The sequence below is a fragment of the Mercenaria mercenaria genome, chromosome 1 (genome assembly GCF_021730395.1).
Source record: "Mercenaria mercenaria strain notata chromosome 1, MADL_Memer_1, whole genome shotgun sequence".
In the NCBI taxonomy this organism is placed as follows: domain Eukaryota; kingdom Metazoa; phylum Mollusca; class Bivalvia; order Venerida; family Veneridae; genus Mercenaria; species Mercenaria mercenaria.
This window is the reverse complement of record NC_069361.1, coordinates 38,979,412-39,002,018: the sequence shown is the minus strand read 5'-3', so window position 1 is coordinate 39,002,018 and position 22,607 is coordinate 38,979,412. Positions and strand designations below refer to the sequence as shown.

The following is a 22,607-nucleotide window of genomic DNA, read 5'->3' as shown; positions in this document are numbered from 1 at the left end:
ATATATTTAACCCAAACACTAGACAATATTTTTAAGCCTTTTAAAGCGTTCTTCGGGATCCAATATGATGTTATTTCGCATTTTTCATACATGCATTTTAAGTTAAACTATTTCATCTTTTAATACGCAGGATTTAAGCGGAATTGACAGTTTGACATTGACAGTTGGCTCCCTTAAGACATGCGAGTACAGCATTTTGGCATGTTTACAAATATAAGCCATTACCTAGTAAAATCATTACAAAGGCATTATTGTTTGAAATAGTTATAGAAAAGGTCGTATTTAGCAGTTTAATATACAATTTTTACACCAAGTAACTTTCTCTTTGTAATTTTTGCACCATACTTTTGTCCTGGATATATTAAAATATCCTGAGCGTCTATAATATCAAATTTCAAGCGCTGATGAATGTTGCGAGGTTATGTTTCATGAACCATAACCAAAATATTACATTATCCGGTAATAAACAACTTTTGAACGAGCAATTTGAGCTGTTAGTCCATCTATCCTTGGGACAGGTTGGTGACTTATGTCGAAATTAATGTAAATAAAATCTTTTTTATATTGAATATCTTCAAAAACAAGGGAATGATATGGAATATATAACGTGAATTTAAAATTTAAACGAGTTAAGTGAATTGATTAAGGGAATGATTAGGTAAACAACGTTTTCATCTAGTTAACTTATATTTATGATAGATTTATGTAAACATCTTTTGCATTTAAACCGAAGGTTTAACTCAATATTGTAGTAACTCGTATAACATAAAGAACGAGGAACAACAGTATTGCGTTCAACTCATTTAGATGCAGAACGTAAATAGGCGGATTATGCGACCGGATGTAAGAAAATGTAAATAGTTTAAAAAAAACAGGTTTGTTCGTTTGTCAATTTAATATATTTAGTTAAAATTTTGCTTAAAGACTGCGATTATTTTCTGATTTAAACATATTTTCAAGATCCGCGAAACATATTTGTTTCCGCTTTACAGGTATTGATGCTTATTTAAAATGCCGTCATCGAAAGTATTTATCTCGGAACCCGGCAAACAGACAAACACTCGCTGTTTGATAATTATTTTCATAATTGGAATTATTGTGGCATTTGTTATCGGCATTCTGATTGGTCGATTTGCAACATGTCCCGAAGATGAACCGGAAGAAGTTCCCAATGGTCTGTACCTGCCAGACGTCTCAAAGCTCTTAGTTCAAGATGGCGATCCTGGCATTGGTGATGAGATGATCAATAATATAAACACTGAAAATATCCGCCAAAATCTAAGGTAAAATTCAATGTTTAACATATTGTAATGATGAATGCACGCCATAAATGAATACATATATATAACAGACAAACTCTAAAAAGGATATAATAAATGGTTTCAAAACAATTGTTAACTGTTAATGGATATCCGCTCCTTCGAACCTATGGCCGGATTTTCTAGTGTAATCCTTTTCTGAATTTCGGACTGAAAAACGTGATTGCCCTTCAATTCTGTTATGACTTATTTTTTAATGACTTGATAAAGGATGCAAATGCAGACATGTACACACTTAACATCGATCATCGTGTTTAATCTGGCCTTCATTTTGAATTTTTGCCTACGGTCATTTTTATTTATTACACCCGTACGAGTATTGTACAAATTCATGTTTTTGCGTGTTAACGTCTTTGAAGACCGCGCGCGACCGAAGATCGAGGTCACCAATATATCCAAGGTCTTTTTCATGTGTTAATACACAAAACGAATGATTATTGTCGCTACAGGTGCTTAAAACATGACACGAGGACTAAAAGTATTGTTTTCATGGTTCATAACTTAATATTTCCGGTACAATTTTTAATTACCATTTTGATGTTCTAGGAAACGGCCATGGATGGTCTCGGCCGCAAACAATCCCTCGAGCTTCTGCAAACGTTAATTCACAAAACGTAAATCATCCCTAAATTCATTCCGACAAATTTTGTTTTGTTTATAAACGTTGTTAAGCATAATTGTTTTCCGCAAAGAATTTGTAATTAATGAACTACTTGATATCCTTGTTGATTTAACCGCGTCTTATGTTTAAATAATTGGTAATTATTAACATTAATTTAATGAGAGTACACGTATGAAATTAGAATAAATTCAATCACTTTTAAGATATCTTTTATAAACAAAGGAGGATTGTACCTTGTATTGTCTTCTCGATTAAAACACGTTTCGCAAAATAACTTACTTTTGGCTATTCCGGTTTACTCCTTCGTATCTAAAAAAGCATTTTATCAATGAAATCACGTGATGTAAATATTTAAGTGTTCTTTTCTGGTATAATTCGAACGTGTTACAGTTAGTTTTGCATGCTTTTTTTGCAAATAAAACACTTCTTTTCGTTCAGAAACGTATCTGAACTCAAAGCAGTGTTTCATTTGCCCACAAAAGATGCAAATCTAAAATCTGTTTCCCAATAATATTTCCTCTCTTCACAAAAAACAAAACAAAACAACGTTTTCGTCCAATCGAAATGTCCTGAGATGTACAACTTAACCTTTTCATGTGTTACCGACGTCTAAAGCTTCTCCATATGATTTAAAAAAATCGGGTTTGTTAATAAATGCCTGATGTCACACACTCACTTTATTTGTTATTCATTTTTTGTGGTACTTACATACTAATTAAACAAAAATAGATAAGGAGCTTGCTCCAGTTTAACAGTAGCGTCAAAAAAGCTTTTGTTTCTCAGAATGCTCACAGACAAACCGCACTTAGCTGGAACGGAAGGGAATCATGAGCTGGCAAGAAAACTCAAAGAACATTGGGAAAATGTTGGTCTAGACCAGACAACTTTGACGCCATACAATGTGATGTTATCTTACCCAAATATGAGTGATCTCAATTATGTCGAAATCATTGATGAAAATAATGACACAATATATAAGTCTAATTTGAGGGAACCGGCGCTGACTCCCGAAGAAAACAAAACTGGAATTGTTCCGCCGTTTAATGCATACTCAGCGCCTGGGGATATTTATGCAAGTTCTTTTTTCTTCTTCTGTTTACGGTTAATCAAGTGAAGATGTAAAAAGTAATCAAAGACAATATGATTTTAATGTAATCTCTATGGATAATGAATATTAAATTATATGTTTTAGAGAAAAGGTATATGTGATAGCACTAATCCGTAATTCTTATTGTAGCTGCGTGTTAATAAAATAACAAAGCAATTGCTTTGCAGCTTTTCGAGTCACTATTAGCTATATCTAAGTACAGCAAAAGAAAACACGGACACAGTATTTAAACACGGGAAAGATAATTACCAACTACTTCAAATTTTAGAACAACAATGTCTTGTTTCAATTAATATCCTTTTAAGAAGCAATTAATGGCAAATTATTTTGCGCAATGTTGAACCATTACAGGGTGACCTTGTGTATGTGAACTATGGAAGAGTTGAAGATTTCGAGTATTTAGAGAAAAATAAAAGCATCAATGTAACAGGAAAGATAGTGTTTGCCAGATATGGGAAAATTTTCAGAGGCAATAAGGTAAGAACTGCATGTCGCCTATGCATATATTGTACAAACCTACTTCTAAGTATGATTAGATATCATTTTGTTCAAGATTAAGCTTCATTTTGATTTTTTTATCTAATTGTTGAATGTGTTAATAACGTTTTTGGATAGTTTGGGGATACAGTCATTGCAATGTAACATGTAACGCAAATAATTCGAAAAGAGAAAGAATATATATAATGAGATGCTTATTGGACATCCAGTAAACGAAATACTACATATCAGCCGCGCTATGAGAAAACTAACATGGTGTCTTCGCGACCGGCATGGATCCTCCTTACTATTACAGGTAAAAGAAGCAGAAAAGAGAGGAGCAATTGGTGTAATATTATTCTCTGACCCGGATGACGTCACAGATGGTGACATTACGAATGTTTATCCCCATGACTGGTGGCTACCTGAGTCTGGAACCCAGCGTGGAGTCATTTATTTTGGAAGCGGTGACCATTTAACACCAGGTTATCCGGCTACTGGTGAGTCTGTCTTTTTGAAAAGTCTGTTTTATATGAACCTAATTTTACATTATTCAAGAGTTCTTTTTAATGTGTATGTAGTTCTGCACGCTCGGGTGAACATTTTTCTACAATGTAGTATTTGATTTTTGTCGAGCCAGCTTGCGGAAGCGAAGACATGCGTCAGTCCATCCGTCCGCACTTGATTGTCCGGACCATAACTTTGACATGCGTGGAGCAATCTTGTTTATATTTGGTATGAATGTTAACCTCAGTGAGACAGAGTGTCATGCGCGTTCCTATCTCGAAGGTCAAGGTCAAAGTTGGAGGTCAAAATTCATGTCAAATCTTGTCAGGTCCATAACTTTGACATGCATTGTGGAATCTTGTTTATATTTGGCATGAATGTTTAACTCAATGAGACGGAGTGTCATGTGTAAACCCCAGGTTCCTATCTCAAAGGTCAAGGTCACAGTTATGGGTCAAAGGGCGGGCTCGACAAGTTGCCCGTGGGCATCTAGTTTCCTGATGTTTTTAAAACTTCAGAATATACTTACCGGTAGACAGTTTGGCAAATAAAAAAGATAATGCCGCGTGCTTGATTATTTTGTTAGACTGATTTGAAAAATTTGGACCTCACAGAAGTTTTCAGAATGGGCGTCTATGTGTAAATCAATTTTTTATATCATTTTCGTAAATAAAAATTTCTTTACGATGTAGATCTTAATGAAACTTCTCACAGTCGTAAGTAAACATATGCTCTGTAATATGGTGAAATAACATGCATAGGTCAGACTGCCCTTTTTATGAGATATTTGCCAATGATTAAAGAGATCCGGTTATTACACGCTGATTCTAAGACATTATTTAGTATTACAATGTATCATATTTTATCCTTAGAGAGAGGGCAAAGATACCATTTTTAAAGAACTATTGAAAGGTTGCCATTTATTTATAAAACGATTTTCATTTCCATATACCGAGCAAGGCTTTACTTCACGTTATCCGGATAAATTTTTCCGGTATATCAAACGTGCAGAATTGCCTTAAACAAGAGCGTCAAGCTATAAGAAACAATTCTGAATGTAATGACGTTTTACACTGACAAGGGGATCTTTTGACTCCTAAATGCCATATGTCGATTATTACGACCATGTTCAGCTGTGTTTTGTAAGCGGAATTGATACCATATTTTACAGAAACTGCTTACCGCGAACTTCCAGACGACATGCCTACCATACCATGTCATCCTATTGGATATGGAATTGCTATTCATCTTATGAGGTAAATGGTCATTTTCAACTGCAGCTTTCGATACGAGGGCGAAGTAACAGTATCATTTTCTTAGATATAAGTTTGGTGATAGGCAAAGTCAGATTTATGCTTGCTTTAATGTATGGAAGATTTAATCTATATGTTTTTGCATGGTTTATTGTTCATTGATCAACCTTAATATTTTGTTTTATGTTTTTAATTAGTCAAAAATTAATTAAAGAAATGATCTATCACGAAAGTATGACGTTTATTTGAGAATGAAAAGTTCTAGTTGCATGCATTTAAAGTCGTCAAAAACTGCAACAGGTTTCTGATTAACATTTGGCCACATCAACCAATGTTACAGCGCTAATAAAATGGACTGTTTCATGAAACAATATGTAAAAAGTATATTCATCATAATAACGAGATCCGTGTCGGCAAAAGTCTAGTTTACCGGACTGGAATCAGTTGTGTTCTCAGCCATGATTTTGATACATATTTATCCGATTTATGGTGAAATCTTGACAGAAATGATCTTTTCGCTGTTGACAGTATAAATTATCTAATAATTATTAGTCTTATATATAAGTAGCAAACAAAAAGCTATAAAATGCATGCCGATCTCTATGAAAATTTAACAAGAGGTAAGTTGTTGGAAGTTTTCTTAATCAGATAAGCCTTTTGAAACGCATCTTTTGTTATATATGTATTGCTGAAAACAGCTCGTGTTTTCAGCCTTGCTTTTACATATTACAGGGAACTTGTAGGAGAAGAAGTACCGGAGGACTGGCGTGGTGGTATGAACGTCACTTACAGATTTGGCAATGGCTTCAAAGCACCGAAATGGTACGTCTACTGAATAATATAGATAACAGAAGACATATTTCTTATTGAATCTAACTACGACACATAAAACCATGCATATTGTAGCATCATAAACACATCCTGAGTGCATATCAGGTGAAGGCAGTATTGTGTACAGGTACTGTCCGAATCTTTAAGGGTGGAAACATTTGTTGGTCAGCAAATTTTTTCAAGGTTTTCGGTAATTGAGAAATTTATAAATTTGAGTATAATTACTTGAGCTCCTTTTTTAAATATAGGAGTACACGTTGCTTATTATAAAAAGTTTTACATGAGGTCAGATATTCAAAAGACGATGAAGAACATTTTAACACGATAGATGAATTATTAATAAATAATCCAACTGATTTAAAACCTGTATAATCTGGGTCACACAAGCTGGCGATATTGTATACAAATACCGATGTTCGCAATGTTACTATGGTTTTATAAGTACACCGGATAAATTTGCTTTTATAACATCGACCGTTTTACACTAGTGACTTTTTATTGCAGTTGCTTTGATGTGTTTTTTTATCTGGTAAATGATCATTCAGTTTTCACAAAAAATGTAGTTTTCTATTCAAAATCAAAAGAGCATCATTATAGGTCATGAAAATTTTGAAATTTAGATTTGCTATGTCACAACGTACAAACCTACGTGTATGTATTTAGTTTAATTATAACAAAATCGAGCAGCTTTAGAGTTGAACGGAACTCCTCGAAAAATAGTTTGGGATTTATTATCATGATTTTGGTTTTATTATATATTTTATTTTATACTATATTTAATAAACCTAATAAAGCAACACTTGACACTTTTTTACTTAAAAATTGCAAGCTATACACATGTACAACTGAAATTATTATAAACACTAAAACAGTGTTAAGTTCACATTTAACTGTTTTAAAGCCGTGTCAAAAGATTTAAATGACATCTTATTGTTTTGCAGTCCTAAAAAGTAGAGCTTTGTTTTAAAATGTGGCGTCCTTTTACGAACGCTCAAAACTATCCTTAATATAAATAATAAATATAATATAATAAAAAACTTAATATAGATATCTTCCATTTTACGACAGTTAACAATATATGAAACGTATATAACTGATTACACGCATAATAATCATAAAAAGCGTATTCGCTCGTTTAAAAGTACAAAGTATCTATGTGTATTATTGTGACCTTTAGCATATTAAATGCGGTTATAAAGCGCATATCAGTCTAATAGTATGCAAGATTTCGAAAACAAATCATTTCTAATTGTAAATATCGAGAATTTCCCAAAAGGATTTGTTAGTGTGTTATAAATCAAGGTCGCTACAATTCAGTCATCTAAATTTAGGTATCAAAACTATTGTTATGTATATAAGGAATTTATTTGATATGTTTATAATATGCTTATGATATGCTTATGTAGGTAGCATGACTGCGTTACTTACTACTACAACATAAAAAATGTTTCGGTGTCATTGTTAATCCGTTACTTTGCATTCTAGGCGAGCACACATCAAAGTGACCACCAGCAACAAAAATGTAACCACATATAATGCGATAGGCATTATCAGGGGCAGTATAGAACCAGGTACTAAATGCTTACAATTAGTTTTTTTCAAATATAAATGACAAATGTATTTTGTTTTGTTTGTTTTGGGTTTAGCGCCGTTTTTCAACAATTTTTCAGTTATGTAATATGTAAGCTTAACCAGTATTCCTGGATTCTGTACCAATACAAACCGCTCTTTGCAAGTTACTGCCAACATCCTACAAATCAGGGGATAGAAAAATAATTTTAGCATATTCTTGCGGAAACATACGCCTCCCCCGGGGATTAACTCACACCCCCCGCGATCCAAATCAGATATGCGCTTTCCTATTGACTAAGCGAACAGCTTCTTTCCGAGTCTCCATATTTGATATAACAGTCAAATTCAAAACGTTTTGACATTTTTTTTTTCTCTTATGTTTAATAAGACCGGGGTAAATTTTTGACCCGGCCCATAAAAACCAACAAAGTGTTTCGCCCAAAGCCATCCGCCAGTCGGGTCGGGACCCATGTGTTCTCTTTTAAACCCTACTGCAATTAAAAAAAAAACCTTATCGAAACAGGATCCTACCAACTGGGGAGCGCAGACTGGTTGACCCGGTCGCAAAGCCACTAGTTGGTTTTTCCCAGGGAAAGGGCTCATCAATTTTTTTGGTATGTCCAATAATTTTATGTTTATATCAAATATTTTTTTTCATATTTCAACCTTCTAGTTATACTTTTCCAAAATATTAAAGTGCAATTTTGTTAACCAATGGTAGGAACCGATATATTAAATTGCTGAACGACAATACAACGGAACTTTATTACCCACCAAAAAAAAAACCCGAGTCCAGCCTGTCGGGGATCCATGCTTTTCTTTTCAAAGCCATTGCAATTAGAAAAACCGTTACGAAAAGCATGGTCCTACAAACGCGATCGCGGGCTGGTCGGATCCAGCGGGGTCGTAAATGCACTATGTTGGTTTTCTCATGGTGCGGCTCATATTTAGTTTCGACGTATGCTACATCCTTAGAAAAAATATCAGATTAAAAGATCATTTTGTGTCTCATAATGTCAAAATCCAAAAGGGAGGGTTTGCAATTTCTTTTAAATTTCAAACCTTTGGTGTGTCTCAGAAAAATCTCTTAAAAAAATTTAAGAGTGTATCTCTTTATTTTTATTTAAAAATTAAAAAAAGCAAAGCATTAACGTTTTTACTGTTAAGTGTTATTCATATCATAAAGAATATTTTTTTACAAATGTTTATAACAACCATATGTAAAAATTTGGGAAACCATAGAGATGCGGGGGTTTGTTTCGGGGCCCTTGCCCATCTAGGGGCGGGATTATGGAAGACGAAGTTGGGGACCGTTGAAAACAGTGGTACACACAAATATCATAAAAGAAATTTTATTTTACAAACAATTTACTTAACTTCGAAAATATTTGTAAGGAAGACTAACAACACCCCTCTTAAAAATTGTAACAGTGATTTAAAAAGGGGTTATTACTGGACAGATTAGACGCAAAACGCCGAAGTGATCGGGTTTTTTCACATCACGAGAGCTAAAATCAACAACCAAATCCCTATAATTGTAAAGACCCAAATATGCATTAAAAAGCATGAACACCGCATGATACGCTTTAATTTTAAACACATAAAAATTAAAAATTACAATAAAACTAAGGGAAATTTTTAAAGAAATATTACCAAACTTTTCTTTTAAAAAAATAACTTTTAATTTAGTATATACCGTGACAAAAGTAGTAGTTACTAATTGGAAAAAAAAGCCTATCAAAAAATGGTTCATAACACATCCTTCTACCATGATTCTCCTCATAGAAACAACTTCACTACAACAAACATGAATGGGGCAAATTTCATCGTTTTGGTTATAGTTTTGACTTTTAAGGTAATTAATAAAAACAAAAAAAAAATTTCTAAAAATTAAAAAAAATAATTTTTAAATTTCTGTACACTCTCGCGTGATATTTTTAAATTCCACAATAAGACTTCGTTTTGGAATTTATGGAATTAAATCAACCAAATCGTTAACCTACACAATTTAATGGGAATTTGATTTTTTGGGGAAAAAAGAGGCGACCCTCGGCCTATCAATTTTTACTGGGGGCAAAAACGGCTGTTGGCCCAAACTAAGGGGTGAGTACCTTCCGTTTTTTCTTTTAGATTCCAAAAGCACATTTTTTAAATATTTAGCCAATAAAACTGTGTAAAAATGGTTAGTTTCTTTACATCTTTCTTAAATGGGACTTTTTTTATAGTATACTTGTGTTGTTTTACATTAATACAATAACCCTAACTTGGGTTTCAAAAAAAAGGGGCCTTCTTAAATGTCAATACTGCAAAATAGAGCATTAAAAATATCGGGTAAGATTTATGTCCGTTCTTTAAAAATAAATTGAGCGTTTAAAAGGTGATATTCAGGTTACACGTAACCAATATTCACATGTTCGATACCATACGGTGCCAGTGAAATGTTAAAAACCATGTTTTTTTAAAAGACCAATCCATTCAATATAATGTTAAAAATTTTTTTTACCCGGGGCCAGGACGGGGGCAGTTACACAGCTCATAACTTCTCAGAACAAACAATCAACCCGGCTGCTTTTGTTCGCTGGAAAAACTTCATTTTCCAAAGGTTTTTTATTATACATTTAATTTCAAGATTTTGCATTTTCCTTACTACCACCTTTACATACATCTGTTTTCGAACTCATGACAGGCAACACTTTTGAAAAGAATGAGGTTTTTTCGGTATAATTAAAACTGTTATATATTTTTCAGCACTATTAAAAAAAATCTTGGAGCAAGGGAAAATGGGATACATAATGTTATTTGCAGTTTGGGGGTTTTATTTTTGACTGATACCGTACTATATACAAACCATCTCCTTAAAAAGTTTAATTTATTGCAAATGAAAATCTAACGATGCAAAATTCTTAAAAACAAAATTACTTTACTGGCCATTCGATTTTTGCAAAACATGAAAAATTTACCTCATGAAATTCTTCATATTTTTGAGCGTCATAAAAAATTTTTAGCAAAATTTTCATTTCTCCCACGGGCTTAAAATGTTTGTAAAAGATCTAGATTATTCTTTTTTTCTGTTAAAGACTTTAGCTTGTTTTCAAGTAAATAACATACAGCGACTTTAAATATACTCGCTTTTCGGGAAAAACCATTCTTTAACGCGAAGGAACCCCCCCCTATAATTAAAATTATAAAACAACAAAGAAAGCCAGAACCCAACAGGCTAAAATTTGCTGCGCCGTACGACTGTTTATTACTTGGTATCATTTTTTTCCCCCCCCACCAAAATTTGAACGACCTAGGTGAATTGCAAATATATTATTAACGGTACTAGAAAAAGCTTGCTTAGTTACCTTATTTTTTTATTTGCCAATAAAACTACGAATCCTAATATATCTTTTCCTATTTGTTTTCAGTTTTGTTTGGGGTTAATTATTTTTATGGGGAAAGACAATCTTTTGAGCTGCAAAAATTGACGGTGGTTCATGCTTGCAGATTCATTTAAACATCCATATGGTATCGGCTTTAATTTGCATGTTTTATCACACACTATTTTGAATAAAGACACCGGTTATAAGGTCATATACGTCCCAAAACCTGTAAATAAATAAGGAAATAAAAGTTTAACATATATTTTTTTAAGAAAAGGGGGGACGACAAATTTTAAATTTCACTTTTGTCGACATGTTGTGTTAAAACAATTTGTCCTCATTGATAATGTGGCCGTGTCTTTTCTAACGTTTTGGACCCTTCTGTGGGTGCTACATTTCTATCTATTTTCTAATTTATTTGAAACCCACTTTTGTTCTACAGGGAAATTTTTCTGAATTTTTACAAAGTTCATTTGACAGCATTTTTTTCTTTCAATAACTCTCCAGTTCCGGAAGCGACTAGCCCATTTAGAGACGATTGGGCCCTCCCATTTTGACGTACGATTCACCCAAGTTAAATTTTTCATATTTAATAATGTAGATATTTTTGTTTGTTTTTTGGGGTTTAAGGGGGCGTTTTTCAACAGTATTTAATTACAAACGCGGAGTTAACCTAATCCGTTTCTGCTGATCAGTACAACCTGACTCTTCCGTTCTGCCCCTTCGTCCGCATGAGAAAACTGCCACTTCACCACATGAAGCAAGAGATCGGCCCGGGGATGAATTCAGACGCATCTTTTCTAAATCGGCTCCAGACTAGCACAGTCCCGGGCATTTGATATCTCGCGAAACCGAAACTGTTTGACGTCTCCCCTGTTAAGCCGGGAATTTTTACGTGTAATATAGTAACGAATCAATTTGCGACACAATCCGCCTTGCATCCACTCCTTCGCCTGCAATTGACTATGCAACCTGTATGACACAAGTTAAGAACCGGGCTAACGTAGGTTAACAACTCTGAGTAGAATCACTATTTATTCCAATTTTTAAGGTATCAAATTTAGTGGTTTTTTTTGTTATTTTAGTTATAATATTTTTACTTAATTTCTATTTAAATTTCAATCTTAAATAGTAGATCTACATTTTTATTAAGAACTTAAACTATCCGTCATAAACTTTTTACAAAAATGTTGATAAAAAGAAATAGATTATATTTGGGAGAAACCACACCTTTGTGTTTTTTTTTCAAATACCTAGGACGACCTTTCAGCTTTCGTATTTAACAATGGGTATTTGTTTCATGAACTTAAAATTACTAATTTGCTAAACGTAGATCTAAACCCTTTCATTAAAATTTTTGTGCTAGAGTCTTAAATGCTTATTTTAAATTTGCAGGCAAAACTAACCACTAACTAAATTGTTTAGCTTGTTAATTTTCACCCAAATTGAAAGTGTCATTTAACCATGTATCATACAGCTTATAGACGTTTTTTTTCTTTTGATAAAATTCATGGGTCGAGGCTTTAAAAAATTTGTAAAAATTGGAACTCTATTTTCAAATTAAATCCAAGAAAGACATGAAAGATCATGATCAAAATGCCAACATAAGGTTTTCGACAGAGTTTTTGCGTCTTGTGTTTCAGGCCTTGGCATTTGTGTCGAGTTTTTTCGGATTGCTTCACAAATACTTGTCCTAAACGTTGTGGGTTTGAAACATCTTGCGTGTTTGAATATTTTCATTGAGAAGCACCCAGTTTGGGTTTACGAAAGTCTACCAAGTTCTGCCCGTTCGGACTGCTTTCTACAAAACACTGTCCCTAAACGTTTGGTTTGAACCCTCTTTGGCGTTAAAAATCTTTCAGGAGGAAACCACCCAGTTGCTACGAAAAAACTACAATTTTCCTGCCCGTTCGGAAATTTCTTGCTACAAATCCTTGCCCTTAAACGTTGGGTTAAACATCGTTTGGCGTGTAAATCTTTTTTAATTGAGAAGCCATCCAGTTGGCTTCAAAAGTCTACTTAAGTGTCCGCCGTTCCTTGCAAAAATGCACCAATTCAGCTGAAAAAATAACGTTATATAAACCATCTACCGACCCCCTGTAAATAAATATTTTTGGCAAACATAATTATGATCACCTGATGTCAACCTACATAAAAATATTTCGTTTGAAAAAGTGAACGGGTTCAACAACATGGCCCGGAAAAAAAAAGTTTGAAAATTAAAAAAACTACAAAATATTTAAAATCATATCTCATAGGTCTGTAAGCCACTGATACAAATTTACATACTCTATACAAATCAACTGATAAATGGAGTGGCTATAAGCACCATTTTACTGTTTAATTATTAATTAAAAAAAAAAGCTGTAAAAATTGCCTACAATAAAACACTAATTATTGGTTTGCCGGTCAATAAGTTATAGTAAAAACCTCCATTTACTTACTTTATAAGTTTAAAACATTTTAACATTTGCCTAAGAGACAAGCTTTCCAGACAGCTTGCAAAACTATTCTTGTTTGTGACTTCTAAAGATTAACCAGTCTGCAGACATGACAATTACAGGATCTTTAAACATTTGTGCCTGTTAGTTATTTTTCTACTTAAGGTAACTAGTGTTTCTTTTCATCAATTTTTAACTTTTTAACTTTTCCCTTTGTTTAAGCAAAATGTTTTTGGACATCAAGACTAAAGCAGTAAAAACTGTTTTCAAATTGAATTTTTTTTCCCCTCTCAACAAAAGGGAAAACCACAGGGGACCATTAAAATTGTGCGCTTGAATTTAGAATTAACAACAATCTTTCGATTTTTTAAAGGGAAAAAAAAAACAATTAGGTTTTTCATACATTAAAATTAATCTCAGCATATTTTTTTGAAAATAACAAGTTTGGGGAAGGGGTTTGTCTGACAATTTTAAAAAACTTTTAATGTCCCCAGGCTAATGAAAGACTTTCAGACCGGTTTTCAAACTGAAAAAAAGATCAATGAAATTGAAATAGTAAGATTTCCAGTAAATAAAGAAAAAATTAAATGTGTAAATTAAGAAATTTAAATTAAACCAAGGGATTGTACTTAGGAAAGTTTTTCATCGTTTTTATTTTTGTTTTTAATACCCACCTATTGGGCAATCCTAGTGAACTGGGGGAGATTTTCCCACAGCCCTTTTATTGCCATTTAATTTTTCTGACTACCCCTGTTATAAAGATCTTGGGATACTCTGGTGCAAACATCAAACGATAATGAAATGGATTGGATACTTGAATTATATTTGTATCTAATCACAATTCTTTAGAGCCTCTTTAACAACACAAATTTAAACTTTTTTGTGCTTTTTTCAAAAAGTTTTTATGTATTTGATCACATATGTATTTTTTCAATTTTTAAAAATATTTTGCCCCAGCTGTGGGATTCGACATGAAATAACAAATAAAGTTTGCGAAAGGGTAATTTTAAAAATGAAATAAAGTTCAAAGCCTAATTTTCCTTTAAATTTTTATAATACGTGTTGCAAAAAAATTTCAAAATTAATAAATTTTATTTGAATGCCATTCATTCGTACTATCATAAAACGCAAAAAATGATACATCTTAAAAAAAAAATAAACTTTTAACTTTTTAGCCCCCTGAAAGACGCAATAAACAACTTTTAAAAAGCTGTTGATGATTTGAAATAGAATGAAGACTGTGAACTTGAAAAGGGAGTTCTATTTAACTGTAGATTTTATTAATGCATTTTACTTTTAAAAAAATTTCGGTTTTTAAAAAACCCTTTTAAAAATAATTTATTATGGGTAGAAAATTGGGAAAAACACCGTATTTTTATTTTTATCCTTGGGGACACGTGCATCAAAACCTTATGCGTTGGACAGGGGATTTTTTGACCCGGGAGCCTTCCGGGGGGCAATTTAAAAGGTAAAAATTCCCTAAAATTTTTACTAAAAAAATTGTAAAAAATATTTCCCACTGTGATGTCTCCCCCAAACGTCGTTTTTTCAGTAATGACAAGATTTTTCTGAAAAAATGGACAACCTTTAACCCTTAAAATAAGTTGTATTTAATTAACACCCCGTGAATTTCCACGACGTACAAAAATAAATGATTACGTCAAGCATTTTTTATCCTTAGAAAACAGGCTACAGTTTCAATCTGTCCTATTACTTTTTTTAACAAAAATTAAAAATTTTTTGGTTTAAATTGTATAAAATAAATTTTGTTAAAAACGGTCTAGATGTTTCGAAGATTCATCATATTAAGCAACTTCTTAAAAACTCTGAAATGCACCTTTCAAAATTTTTTATTAAATTTTTCCAAACAGCTGGTTTTTAAAAAAAATTTAAAAAAAAATTTTTCTCTTTTTAATTCCACTTAATCAAAATATAAATCTAACGTACGCAAAATGTCAAACTTTGTTTTTTCTTTAACAATTTTTGGCATAAAAGCATTTTTTCATTTATAATTTTCCCCAAAAAATAACATATTTTAAAAAAAAACGTTGTGTCATATGTTTCATTATTTTGTTTAAAAAACCTATTTTAATTATTTTTTTCGGAAAAGAAAAGCATTTTTTTTTTTTGCAGACAAATTTATTTCGGAAAGTTCTGCCGACGCGATTCTGGGAAATACTTTCCGGGGGATGTGGCGCTTTTTCGAAAAAAATCTTGGGGGAGATTAGCAAACAAAGGAAGATAGCACTCAACATTTTTCAGTGGTTCATCACAATACAGTCGGCCCCCTTCGACCTTTTGGGCGTTACAAATTTCATGTACTCTTACGAAAAACTTTTATCAAACAATGTCACTCAACAACATCTTAATAAACCGGGGTTTTTTTACGTAATGTAACCCCCAGAACAAAAAAAGATGATTCTTTTATTTGCAAAATCGCAGAGGGCTTTTACACCTGTCTAAGTGTACAAAAATAACATTTAAAAAAAACCTTTTAAAATTCAAATATTTCAACTATAAACAAATTTTCTTCATGCAACTTAATAAAAATTTCTAAAGATTCTTTTGTCAACAACATATAAAAAGTTTGAATTTATTCATGCAAAAAATAGTTTTTTATCATTTTTTTTGTCCATTCGAAATGTATTCAGGGGGAAACGAGGAACTTGCACATAACTAAATACCCAAATTTTTTTCACCAAAGTTTATGCCATGGTAACAGGATATTTTCACATAATATTTTTTTGCCTCTTTTTGTCCATCGAAACTTACGTCATGGAAGCAAAAAGGGGCACGTGCTGTCAATTTATTCATGGGGAACGATGACAATGGGACATGTTGTTAATTTACGAAATTGGAAGCGAGTGAAAGTTTTTTCTATCCATATCAAGTGTACGACATAGTAAGCGAGTGATAGAAATGTTTATCCTGTATCATACCTACTCTAGAGTTACCTTATTCAAGGTATTTTGAAGTGTATCTTGTATTTTCATGAAGTGTATCTTGTTTTTCGATGAAGTGTATCTTGTATTTCCATGAAGTGTATATTGTAATTTCTTGTATTTCCATGAATGTAGTAAAACATAATTATTATACTCATATGGAAATATTTTTATTTGTCCAAATTGTTATAGTTTAACAGTATTTTATTCACTACAAGTACACAGAGATATAGACGAATATTCCTTTTTTATTTAACAGGTGTATAACTCTTCCCAAAAATCTTTAATGGTATGTATCGTTTTTATTGTTTTAAGAAAGTATATTATTAGTTACACTGCTAGTTTGTGACTCGATACGGGGTATATCATGTCGAGGAAATCCATATCAGGCGAGGGCGAAGCGATTTTATCTTTACTTCCATGCTACATTTAAACATTTTGTAAATTAAAAAGTCTACTTATAGTGCACACGCCGTTTGATGCTATTACGTAATAAGTGTGACGTCAGAACAGTGAATTGTTGTTTAATAATTCACTGTTTCCAGCCTTCTTTGTTTAATAGGAAAATGAATCGGATCGTGTTAGAATTAAGAAACACTATATCTCATCCAGTGATTTGTCGTTGAATAAATCATTGTTTGGAGTTCAGATGCGAAGGAGTTATATCACGAGGGCGCAGCCCGAGTGATATAATAATACTCATCTGAACGACAAACAATGATTTATTCAAGAGCAAATCACTAAATGAGATATATTATTTCGATTCTAACACGTTACCAAGGAATTTTTAAGTACATCCTTGATGACATTCATGAAATATAAGCCCGTTTTTAATCGGTTTCTTTTCCAGTGCGCCGCTATGACGTTTGACGCCATGACGTAATAATTGTGACGTCAGAACAGTGATTTGTTGTATAATAATTCACAGTTTTCTGCCTTCTTTGTTTAATAGGAAAATGAATCGGATCGTGTTAGAATAAACCATAAAGCATCAGATCGGAGACAGGTTCATGATTTGTTTTCAGAAGAATGGATATACAAACACATTTAGTTTGTCGTAAATCGTCACGTTAGCTTCCGGTTGGACATGCGCACATACAAATATTAAGGTAACCTACCTCCTTAATAATTTTTTTATAATTCACAAATTCACATTTTTTGTCTATTAATTCTAATACTTCTATATTCAGAACTAATAACTACATGTGCATTGCCATGCTCAGAATTAGTAGATAATTCTGTACTACCCTTAAGGCGGGCAGTTGTAAAAAGAAATTGGTAAATGATTATCACAGATATGTGTGTAATCTGTTGCAGTACAGGGCCTGGTCCGTATTGCACATCACATCATTCAATACCTTGAAATGAGTTCAAGTCATCTACTAAAGAGGCATACTAATTTCATATTCTCATCACACTTTCCTTTATTTGCAGTTTCGCAGGGAGGTTGTAATTCCACTCATGCAATATAGATGACCAAGAATAGATACATCCATTAACGTAAAATTGACTTACGGTAATTGCTAAAATTATATATAATCGTTTGTGGCTTTATAACTCTCTGACTACCATCTACTACAGTAAGAGCTTGATAGATTATCAGTTTCCATCGTATTAGTCTACTAGTTTTCGTTTATTTTATCTCATATTATAGACTATTCCGAAGCACGTTGTTGAGATTTAGCACATACATGTAGGGTTCTTTATACATAAAACACTATGCTTCATGATAACATGTGATACTGAGTGGCAAGTACATTCCCAATCAACGTAATTTTGGTTTCTAAACTTTTTAAAATATTGGTTTTCTTTTCTTACACATATCCTGACCAAGTGTTGGGGTAAACTTAATTAATACAATGCCTGTATCATTATTCTTTCTAACGATTGTTTTGAACATACGGTTATATTGTTTATAGGAAGATACAGGTAAAATGACAAGAGAATATCACCAATCCTTCTGTACTAAATTCGACAGTGTTTTTGTCATAAAATACCATGATCGTTTTAGTTCACACAACATTTCTATAGTGCAAGACACAAAGTGTAAAAAGGCGTATTTGGAGAAACACAAACGAAATCAGTTGAACGTTGATTGAATTTTCTTGATTATTTTTAAAGATGACAATTGTTGAACATGCATTTAACATTGTGCCAAGGAGAATAGTTTGACACGTTCAAATGTTTCCGCCGTATGCTAAGTAATATAGGCAAAGAGAAATAACTCTTTTAAATTTGTTAATGTTATAAGAACGCAGTTGTGTTCTTTGTTGATGCACCACAGTTGTTGTCAGTTTACTGGGGGCTTACTGACAATTCTTTTGCGAACATGAATTTCAATTTCAAAATTGAATGTCAATACATTTAACCCAAACACTAGACAATATTTGTAAGCCTTTTAAAGCGTTCTTCGGGATCCAATATGATGTTATTTCGCATTTTTCATACATGCATTTTAAGTTAAACTATTTCATCTTTTAATACGCAGGATTGAAGCGGAATTGACAGTTTGACATTGACAGTTGGCTCCCTCAAGACATGCGAGTACAGCATTTCGGCATGTTTACAAATATAAGCCATTACCTAGTAAAATCCTTACAAAGGCATTATTGTTTGAAATAGTTATAGAAAAGGTCGCATTTAGCAGTTTAATATACAATTTTACACCATGCAACTTTCTCTTTGTAATTTTTGCACCATACTTTTGTCCTGGATATATTGAAATATCCTGAGCGTCTATAATATCAAATTTCAAGCGCTGATGAATGTTGCAAGGATATATTTCATGAACCATAACCAAAATATTACATTATCCGGTAATAAACAACTTTTGAACGAGCAATTTGAGCTGTTCATCTATCCTTGAGACAGGTTGGTGACTTATGTCAAAATTAATATAAATAAAATCTATCTTTTTTATATTGAATATCTTCAAAAACAAGGGAATGATATGGAATATATAACGTGCATTTAAAATTTAAACGAGTTAAGTGAATTGATTAAGGGAATGATTAGGTAAACAACGTTTTCATCTAGTTAACTTATATTTATGATAGATTTATGTAAACATCTTATGCATTTAAACCGAAGGTTTAATTCAATAGTGAAGTAACTCGTATAACATAAAGAAGGAGGAACAACAGTATTGCGTTCAACTCATTTAGGTGCAAAACGTAAATAGGCGGATTATGCGACCGAATGTAAGCAAATGTAAATAGTTTAAAAATACAGGTTTGTTCGTTGTCAATTTAAGATATTTAGTTTAAGTTTTGCTTAAAGACTACGATTATTTTCTGATTTAAACATATTTTCAAGATCCGCGAAACATATTTGTTTCCGCTTTACAGGTATTGATGCTTATTTAAAATGACGTCATCGAAAGTATTTATCTCGGAACCCAGCAAACAGACAAACACTCGCTGTTTGATAATAACTTTCATAATTGGAATTATCGTGGCATTTGTTATCGGTATTCTGATTGGTCGATTTGCAACATGTCCCGAAGATGAACCGGAAGAAGTTCCCGGCCATGGTCTGTACCTACCAGACGTCTCAAAGCTGTTAGTTCACGATGGCGATCCTGGCATTGGTGATGAGATGATCAACAATATAAACACTGAAAATATCCGCCAAAATCTAAGGTAATATTTTTAACATATTATAATAATTTATGCACGTCATAAATGAATATATATATATAACAGACAAACTCTAAAAAGGATATAATAAATGGTTTCAAAACAATTAACTGTTAATGGATATCCACTCATTCGAACCTATGGCCGGATTTTCTAGTGAAACCAAATCCTTTTCTGAACTTCGGACTGAAAAACGCGATTGCCCTTTAATTCTGTTTTGACTAATTTTTCAATGACTTGATAAAGGATGCAAATGCAGACATGTACACACTTAACATCGCTCTCAGTCTTTGCAGTCTGTAGAAATCAGTGTTTGGTCTGGCCTTCACTTTGAATTTTTGCCTACAGTCATTTGTTTACTACACCCGTATAAGTATTGTACAAATTCACGTTGATATGTATTTACATAGGGATAATACATGTTTTTGTGTGTTAACATCGAGGTCACCAACATATCCCCTGGTCTTCTGCAGGCGTTAACTCTTGCTTAAAACATGACACGAGCACTAAAAGTATTGTTTTCATGGTTCATAACTTTATATTTCGGGTACAATTTTTAATTGCCATTTTGATGTTCTAGGAAACGGCTATGGATGGTCTCGGCCGCAAACAATCCATCCAGCTTCTGCAAACGTTAATTGACAATAACGTCCATCATCCCTAAATTCAATCAAATCATTTTTGTTTGGTTTATAAACTTTGTTAAACATTGTTGTATTCCGCGAAGAATTTTTAATTAATGAACAACTTAATATCCTTGTTGATTTAACCGCGTCATATGTTTAAACAATTGGTGATTATTATCATTTAATGAGAGTAAAAAAATAAAATGAATTATATTTCCTCTTTTCATAAAAAATCATCTGTAATTGTTTCATCCAACTGACATGCCCCCAGATTTACAACATAACCTTTTCATGTGTAACTGACGTCTACAGCTTCTCCATATGATTAAAAATGGGGTTTTGTTAATGAAAACTGCCTTAATGTCACACAATCACTTTATTTGTTAATCACTTTTAGTGGTACTTACATACTAATTAAACAAAAATAGATAAGGAGCTTGCTCAAGTTAAATAGTAGCGTCAAAAAAGTTTTTGTTTCTCAGAATGCTCACAGACAAACCGCACTTAGCTGGAACGGAAGGGAATCATGAGCTGGCAAGAAAACTCAAAGAACATTGGGAAAATGTTGGTCTAGACCAGACAACCTTGACGCCATACAATGTGATGTTATCTTACCCAAATATGAGTGATCTCAATTATGTCGAAATCATTGATGAAAATAATGACACAATATATAAGTCTAATTTGAGGGAACCGGCGCTGACTCCCGAGGAAAACAAAACTGGAATTGTTCCGCCGTTTAATGCATACTCAGCTCCTGGTGATATTTATGCAAGTTCTTTTTTCTTCTTCTGTTTACGGTTAATCAAATGGAGATGTAAAAAGTAATTAAAGACAATATGTCTTTAATGTAATCTCTATGGATAATGAATATTAAATTATATGTTTTAGGGAAAAGGTATTATATATATGATAGCACTAATCCGTAATTCTTATTTTAGCTGCGTGTTAATAAAATAACAAAGCAATTGCTTTGCAGCTTTTCGAGTCACTATTAGCTATATCTGAAGTACAGCAAAAGTAAACACCAACACAGTATTTAAACATGGAAAAAAATAATTACCGACTGCTTCAAATTTTAGAACAACAATGTCTTGTTTCAATTAATATCCTTTTAAGAAGCAATTAATAGCAAATTATTTTGCGCAGTATTGTACCATTACAGGGTGACCTTGTGTATGTGAACTATGGAAGAGTTGAAGATTTCGAGTATTTAGAGAAAAATAAAAGCATCAATGTAACAGGAAAGATAGTGTTTGCCAGATATGGGAAAATTTTCAGAGGCAATAAGGTAAGAACTGCATGCCGCTTATGCACACATTGTACAAACCTACTTCTAAGTATGATTAGATATCATTTTGTTCAAGATTAAGCTTCATTTTGATTTTTTTATCTTATTGTTGAATGTGTATATAACGTTTTGGATAGTTTGTGGATACAGTCATTGCAATGTAACATGTAACGCAAATAATTCGAAAAGAGAAAGAATATTTAAAACGAGATGCTTATTGGACATCCAGTAAACGAAATACTACATATGAGCCGCGCCATAAGAAAACTAACAGTGCGTTTGCGACCGGCATGGATCCTCCTTACTATTACAGGTAAAAGAAGCAGAAAAGAGAGGAGCTATTGGTATAATATTATTCTCTGACCCGGATGACGTCACAGATGGTAACATTACGAATGTTTATCCCCATGACTGGTGGCTACCTGAGTCTGGAACCCAGCGTGGAGTCATTTATTTTGGAAGCGGTGACCATTTAACACCAGGTTATCCGGCTACTGGTGAGTCTGTCTTTTTGAAAAGTTTGTTTTATATGAACCTAATTTTACATTATTCAAGAGTTCTTTTTAATGTGTATGTTGTTCTGCACGAAGCCAGATTTATGCTTGCTTTAATGTA

The 22,607-nt window shown here is 32.8% G+C and overlaps 1 protein-coding gene across 7 annotated transcripts in view; it reads left to right on the top strand.

The window, feature by feature from the left end:
• The first annotated feature begins 438 nt into the window (after nucleotides 1–438).
• Nucleotides 439–22,607, top strand: part of LOC123541017 (N-acetylated-alpha-linked acidic dipeptidase 2-like) — a 44,392-nt gene continuing 22,223 nt past the window's right edge. The window contains exons 1-8 of one of the 7 annotated variants that reach the window (XM_053544873.1): nucleotides 439–518; nucleotides 993–1,283; nucleotides 2,725–3,013; nucleotides 3,401–3,526; nucleotides 3,843–4,026; nucleotides 5,205–5,289; nucleotides 6,019–6,108; nucleotides 7,603–7,688. In XM_053544873.1, coding sequence (XP_053400848.1) covers nucleotides 1,012–1,283; nucleotides 2,725–3,013; nucleotides 3,401–3,526; nucleotides 3,843–4,026; nucleotides 5,205–5,289; nucleotides 6,019–6,108; nucleotides 7,603–7,688 — 1,132 coding nt within the window. In that variant the 5' untranslated portion in view covers nucleotides 439–518; nucleotides 993–1,011. Of the gene's footprint in view, nucleotides 659–992; nucleotides 1,284–2,724; nucleotides 3,014–3,400; nucleotides 3,527–3,842; nucleotides 4,027–5,204; nucleotides 5,290–6,018; nucleotides 6,109–7,602; nucleotides 7,689–17,393; nucleotides 17,547–17,871; nucleotides 17,954–19,284; nucleotides 19,309–19,334; nucleotides 19,453–19,784; nucleotides 20,079–21,183; nucleotides 21,473–21,866; nucleotides 21,993–22,305; nucleotides 22,490–22,607 lie in introns of those variants that run through there. The other 6 variants (XM_053544866.1, XM_053544868.1, XM_053544854.1 and 3 more) reach the window with 6 other exon arrangements.